Source organism: Humulus lupulus, chromosome 1 (assembly GCF_963169125.1).
Source record: "Humulus lupulus chromosome 1, drHumLupu1.1, whole genome shotgun sequence".
In the NCBI taxonomy this organism is placed as follows: domain Eukaryota; kingdom Viridiplantae; phylum Streptophyta; class Magnoliopsida; order Rosales; family Cannabaceae; genus Humulus; species Humulus lupulus.
The window spans coordinates 245658193-245665391 of NC_084793.1; the positions used below are offsets into that span (position 1 = coordinate 245658193).

At 34.5% G+C, this 7199-nt stretch overlaps 1 protein-coding gene across 1 annotated transcript; it reads left to right on the top strand.

Annotated features, from left to right (window-relative positions):
- Positions 1-3516: 3516 nt before the first annotated feature.
- LOC133804893 (uncharacterized) lies at positions 3517-5995 on the top strand. Its single transcript, XM_062243007.1, has 3 exons — positions 3517-3953; positions 4368-5122; positions 5343-5995. Exons 1-3 carry the CDS (start codon positions 3666-3668, stop codon positions 5869-5871), a joined length of 1572 nt encoding a protein of 523 aa, XP_062098991.1. The 5' UTR covers positions 3517-3665; the 3' UTR covers positions 5872-5995.
- The last annotated feature ends 1204 nt before the right edge of the window (positions 5996-7199 follow it).

A 7199-nucleotide genomic window follows, 5' to 3' on the forward strand; every position in this document is an offset into this window, starting at 1 on the left:
TTGAGTGGAAGAATAACCAATAAAAAGTGTCTTAATAGCCCTAGGGTCAAGTTTCCTACGTTCATGAGCATGGATATGGTCAAAAGCTACACAATCATAGGTCTTTACAGGAAGAGTATTGGTGAAAATATGGGGATAAGAAAGATTAAGTACCGAGTATGGTGTTTGAAACTGAAGGGGTGAACTGGGTAGACGATTGATAAGATATGTGGCTGTTAAGACAGCATCTCCCCAAAGATACTTTGGAACATTCATGGTAAACATAAGAGCACGTGCCACTTCCAACAAATGAAGATTTTTCCGTTCTGCAACACCAATTTGTTGAGGGGTATCAACACACATACTTTGATGAAGAATCCCATTTTGTAAAAGGTATGGACCAAAAGTGGAATTAAAATATTTTGTTCCATTAACCGTACGTAGTATACAGATTTTGGTTTGAAATTTTGTTTGAATCATACGGTGAATATTCTGGAAGACTTGAAATGCCTCAGATTTGTGTTGAAGGAGATATACCCAAGTGATACGTGTGTGATCATCAATGAAAGTTATGAACCAGTGTTTCCCATGAGAAGTAGTAACTTTGGAGGGTCCCCATATGTCACTATGGATTAGGGAGAATGAATCTTAAAGGAAAAGCGGTCCGTGTGTGCTTAGCAAGTTGACAAATATCACATCGAAAAGAAACAGAACTTTGATTAGTGAATAAGGATGGAAACAAACGTTGTAAGTAAGGAAAACTTGGATGACCAAGTCTATAATGCCACAACATTATTTTTCTAGAACTAGAAACAGAAGCAGAACTAGATATATGAGATTGGTGTCTTATAGAATATTGAGTCTGAAAGAAATAAAGTCCATCATGAATCCTAGCACTGCCAATCGTCCTCCCCGATGATAGTTCCTGAAATTGACAAGAATTGGACACAAACTTAGCAACATAGTGATTATCAAAAGTCAGTTTGCTAACATAAATCAAATTATACATCAATGATGGAACATTAAGAACTGAATTAAGGAGAAGAGTAGTAGATAATCTAATGGTGCCTATGCCTGCAACAGAAGATAAAGTACAATCGGCAATACGGACATTAGATTTATTACAACACAGAGTGTAGGAATCAAATAAATGACGAAAACTTATCATATGGTTGGAAGCACCCGAATCAATTATCCATGGTACTTGAGAGCCTACCGAAGAGATTAGAGCAGAATAGAGATTACCAGAATGTGAATCAGAACATGAACCTAGGTTGGCATGAGATTAGTGCATGTGATTGATTAAGAAGGTTGTATGAGGACAAAGAAGATTCTCTATCGTTGGGGCGGCGAATAGGTTGGCCTTCAATGATTGTTGGTTGTGAATGATGGGGGTCGCCAATGGAAGCTGAGTATTGCTCCGTTGAGTCCTTCTGGAAGTAGCGACAACAAAGGTGAGAAGATATACTGAGCAATGAGCATTAGACAGAGGAACTATGATTGCATAGAGCCAATGGGCTCACTAGACTGAAAGGAGGCTGCATTGCTAGTGGCCATTGTCGGAGAAGAAGAACAAGGCAACGTATGAAAAAGAAAAAGAAAAAAGAGAACCTTATGGCTATGATACCATGTAAAAAAATTATGAGGGAATAATTATTGTACATTGATTATGAGAAGAATATTGTACATTTATAGGCTGTACAAAATAAAAGGCATAAATACAAAATAAACTAAATCCTATAAAAAAAAAAACAAAAGTATATATGTATATAAGAATCCTATAGCTGTAATCAAATCATAATGATTTGATTTTTATTCTCGTTGATTTTCTAAATAAATCTTTCTACATTAGTCAAAGAAAATTTTCTTGATATTCAACACTGAAGCTACTTAGGTGTTTTTATTCAGGCCTCGCACTATGAATAAGGTGGCACATTGTTTGGTTAAATATACTTCCCATTTATGCTTTGTTAACTCTTTCTGGTGATTTATCTCTTTCTGTGGCGACTTGTGTTGTTTTCATCTTTTTCCCTAAAAAAACAGAAAAAACATGACCCATTTAAAAAATTAATTTACAAAAAAATTACATCTTTCAAATGTTATTTTTTATTACAAAAATATATATTTTTGTGATTTCGTGTTTAAAAAATACTATTGTTTGAGCATTTAGTATGGAAAAATTCAAAAAAAATTAAAGATCTGAAGTTGAAGATTTAATATTAGTATTGGAGACCTCCTGTTTGTAAGAAGAGAAGTATAGTGTTACAAGGCTAAGCCTATGTAAAAAAATAAAATAATAATATTAGTGATTCATAATTCTTGAATTTTAGATATGTAAGTCAAAATTGATCTTTTAATATTTAACAATTTAAAATTGCTTCAATTTAAGTATATTTTATGAATTAAATTTGTTATAATTGTGCGTGTGTGATGCTTGTTCTCATGCTCGTACGATATAGGCATGTAGATGATTTCAACTTGTGCCATGATAAACGTGTTGCGGTTGCGGATGCATGCTAGCCAACTACAGAAGTTCTATCCCTTACGCGAGTCTAAAAAATGTAAATGGTCAAATATTTTTGTAGAACCCTAAAATCAAATTACCGTGGTTCTAATATCCCTCATACAACTAAAGCTTACTTATCATGTTTTATTATTTAAGCCTAACATGAATGTAATAACATATTTATAATAAATAAATAAAAAATAAGATTGCAAAATATTTGACAAAAGACGAGCATATAATTTATTTTAGTTATGCTGTTAAAATAAAAGAATTATAAAAAAAAAAGGAATGAATTGACATTTAGGGGACTAAAATAATATATATCTTACATATTATTTAGTTTTAATTTTTTTAAACTAAACAGTATACCGTATAATACATTTATAATATATTTTTTTTATCTGAAAAGGAAAATATGAAGAAAAATAGATAAGTATATGCATGATATATCGTAAAAATTATATTGCAAAATTGAAAATTATTTGAAAAAAAGACAAATAAAAATCAATTGAACAGTATTCAATCATTGCCAAACGACGAGGTATCATTTGTCTTTCTGAACATCGAACAATGTAGGAATATTTGCTGTGTTTAATATTTGGGTTTTGTATTCAGGATAAATTTAATGTTTATTTTTAATAGTAATAGTTTGTTAGTTTTTTTTTTTTGTTAGGTTTTCGTTTTTTAATAACTGGACCAACATATGTTATTTTGTAATTGGTCCAACTTAATAATATTTTAAAAATAATTATAATTTGGACCAATAAAAATATAATACTTATCTTATCTTGTTAACCGATATAACGAAAGAGACTAATGAAATTATGCTTTTACGAATTTGTGTACTATTACCACTCAAAAATAATTATTGAGTCTATCATGCATATAAAACCCAAATATTAGGTAATTCTGCCGCAGTTATCCCAACAATATATTAATATAACAAGGACCTCAACTTACAAATCTCAGCAATTATTATTTTACATGTGTACAAAGTTCCCAAATTCCAGGTAACACATTGACCATTATACCCTTCTCGGTCTTCGTCCTCTTTCTGAGAGTTCAAGCTTAAACAAGTCAACCATTCACCACCGTAACCCAAAGACTCTCATTTCTCTTCTTCTCTTCTGAGAGAGCTTCAACAGGGGACTCCTGTCCGATCCAGATTATACAAACAAAAATGAAGTCGGAGACTTTGACGTTAGTGCTGGTGAATCTGGCTGGAATCATGGAAAGGGCCGACGAGTCTCTCTTGCCAGGAGTATACAAGGAAGTTGGGGAGGCTCTCCACACCGACCCAACTGGCTTGGGCTCTTTGACTCTCTTCCGATCCATAGTCCAATCTCTGTGCTATCCTCTCGCTGCTTATCTAGCTATTGGTTACAACCGGACCCACGTCATTGCTCTCGGGGCTTTTCTCTGGGCCGCCGCAACTTTCCTTGTCGGGATTTCCTCCACTTTCTCACAGGTACCTCTATATTTTTGTCTCCTTTTACTTTTCGACAGCTATATAGTAGGCAACTTTTCCAGCATTGTTTCAATTGAGTATGTAAGATTCAGATCTATTCTATATGATACGAGTCTATGACTGTGGTTGAATGGATTTGGTTATTTATTAGGGAAAAACAAAAATTGATTTTTAGGTGGGTTATTATAGTCTTTATCTGTATTTTTATAAGCAATACATGCATGCATGCTTTTTTTTTTTTTTCTTTTCGTTTGTTTTTTCTTTTATGGGACTTATCTACTAATACTTAAAACTTTCCTTTTACTATCTATTAAAGCAAGTCGTGATATATTTATTACTACAACATTGAATGAAACATATAAGATAGAGGACTTAAAACATGTAACAGCACAACAAAATCTTATGTGTTATTAGGTCGCAATTTCAAGAGGCCTTAATGGGATTGGACTCGCCATTGTAATACCAGCTATTCAATCTCTTGTTGCAGACTCAACTGACGACAGCAATCGTGGGGTAGCTTTTGGATGGCTGCAACTAACAGGAAACCTCGGCGCCATCATCGGTGGCCTTTGCGCCGTCTTAACGGCCTCAACATCGTTCATGGGAATTCCTGGTTGGAGAATCGCTTTTCATCTGGTTGCACTCATTAGTGTTATAGTTGGTATACTGGTACGCTTGTATGCAAATGATCCAAGATTCTCTGAGACGGATGGTCGAGCTAAGAATCAGTACAGGTCTGAAAAATCATTCGTTTCGGAGATGAAAGAACTGATAAAACAAACAAAATCAGTCATTAGAATTCCATCTTTTCAGATAATCGTGGCGCAGGGTGTATCTGGTTCATTTCCCTGGTCAGCTATGTCGTTTACTACAATGTGGTTGGAACTCATTGGATTTTCCCACAAAAAAACTGCTTTCCTTTGGACTATTTTCATCGTTGCTTGTTCATTAGGGGCCCTTTTTGGAGGTAAAATGGGAGATGTCCTGGCAAAGCGTTTTCCTAATTCCGGAAGAATAGTTCTTTCTCAGATAAGCTCTGGCTCGGCCATTCCTTTAGCGGCTATTTTGCTACTTGCGTTGCCTGATGATCCATCCACAGCATTCATCCACGGACTAATATTGTTCCTCATGGGATGTTTGATATCATGGAATGGTCCAGCTACTAACAAGTACGTATACATCTTCGATCTATTTTTTAACTTAATTTGTTCCATCTTCGGAACTAATTTACAAAAACAAGCATAGAAAAATGGCCATAACCTCGGAAGTTATTCTGGGTCAGTAAATAATGGTTAATGCTGCTATTGTATCTTACTACTACTGTAAAATTTCTAGCTTCTTAATCCAACCAAATATAACTCTAATATGTTTTTTCATGCTGTATCGCAGTCCAATTTTTGCAGAGATAGTAGCTGAGAAGTCTAGGACAAGCATCTATGCTCTCGATCGATCTTTTGAAATGGTTTTGGCCTCATTTGCTCCCCCAGTAGTGGGACTCTTGGCTCAGCATGTTTATGGTTACAAACCAATTCCGAAAGGGTCATCTGATGCGGTAGAGATTGAAACAGATAGAGAGAATGCTGCATCACTAGCCAAGGCACTCTACATGGCCATTGGCATTCCAATGGTGATTTGTTGTTTCATTTACTCGTTCCTCTATTGCACATACCCGAGAGACCGCGATCGAGCAAGAATGGATGCTTTGGTAGAATCAGAAATGCAACAACACCTAAAGGAAGTGCCAGATAACTCCCCTTCAAGAGAAGAATCAAGTGAAATTCATGTTACAGAAGGGCTGAATGTAAAGGAATGTAATGAAATCAATATAGAATATGGGGAAGAAGATGAAAGTGATGAATTAGATGATAATGATGATGAGAAGTATTTGCTTTCTTGTCGGTTACCACTTTCAAAGTAATGTAGAGAACAATGAAAATGAAATATAATTTGGATTTTTCATTTGAATACACTGATAGAAACATCACTATTTGAACATGAAGATAAGTTCAAGTTGGTATTTTTTTCAATAATTTTATTGTTGTAATTTAGTTAGAAAATTAAAACCCATTTTATGGCTAAGTTTGCCATATATATATATATATATATATAGTAGGTGATTAATTTTATTTAGAAAGTTTATTTATTATTTTTATTATGTTTTTATGATTGCCACATAGATTTTTTAAAAAATAAACAATATTATCCACTAAAAAAAATCAGTTTTAGATGCGACATTATTAGCGGCGACAAAGTTTAGCCGCTAATAAGTGTGTTATTATGCTTTGTCGCCGCAGATAATTGTCGCCATTAAAAATTTATTTTAAAGAATTATCAACGGCGACACGTCGATGCTACTATTAGAATTGTCATCGCTGATAATTGTCGCAAATAAGTATTAAATTAAAAATATTATTAGCAGTGATGGGTCGCTACTAATGTGACCGTGAAAATTTGGGTGGGGGGGGGGGGGAGAGAAATTGGCGGTCAATTTTTCGATGGTACTATTACCAGCAACGTGTCGCCGAACGATGTCATTTTCAAATCAGCGACGACTTTTTTTGTTTATTAGCAGCAAAACTTGCCGCCACTAAAAAACCATCGATATAACCGAAGCAGAATCTTCTTCCTTCCTCATTCTTCACTGAAACCCACTAATACAAAAGGAGAAATTGCAAAGGCGCACCCCTCCACCGCCGTGCCCACCGCCCTCATCACCCCTATATCTGATTCCCCCCTTTCCCTTCCTTGAATTTGCCCCAAATCTGTCCCATTTACCCTAAATCCACAAAAAATAAATAAAAAATAATTGCTGCCGCCTCCACTGCCATACCCAACTCCCCACCTCCTCCGACGTACATACCTCCCCACTAAAGCCAGTAACCACGAAATCAGGTTTTTTTTTTTTTTAATTTTCAATTTTTTTTAATTTCATATTTGTATATATGTGTATGTGTGTATATACGTTTATAAATTTCATATTTGCTTTTGATTTACTAACTCTGGTTTTGGTTTTGGTTTTGGTTTTGTTTGTGGAAGGCGAAAATAGAAACTCTCTCTATTCGGGTGTTGGTGTCCATTACAGTGCGGGTCTCTCTCTCATATATGCCAATGTTTTTTTTAATTCTATTATTATTGTGCATTTGAATTTGATATATATGTTTTTGTGTGTATATATATTAATTTTTATTAGATTTTTCTGTGTATGTCTTTGATTTGATATTGGGGATTTAAAAAATATTTGGTGTA

Coding starts and splice junctions, on each gene's coding strand:
- LOC133804893 (XM_062243007.1), top strand. CDS start 3,666: ATGAAGTCGGAGACTTTGACGTTAGTGCTGGTGAATCTGGCTGGAATC. Junction 3,954..4,367: donor TTTCCTCCACTTTCTCACAG/GTACCTCTATAT, acceptor ATGTGTTATTAG/GTCGCAATTTCAAGAGGCCT. Junction 5,123..5,342: donor AATGGTCCAGCTACTAACAA/GTACGTATACAT, acceptor GCTGTATCGCAG/TCCAATTTTTGCAGAGATAG.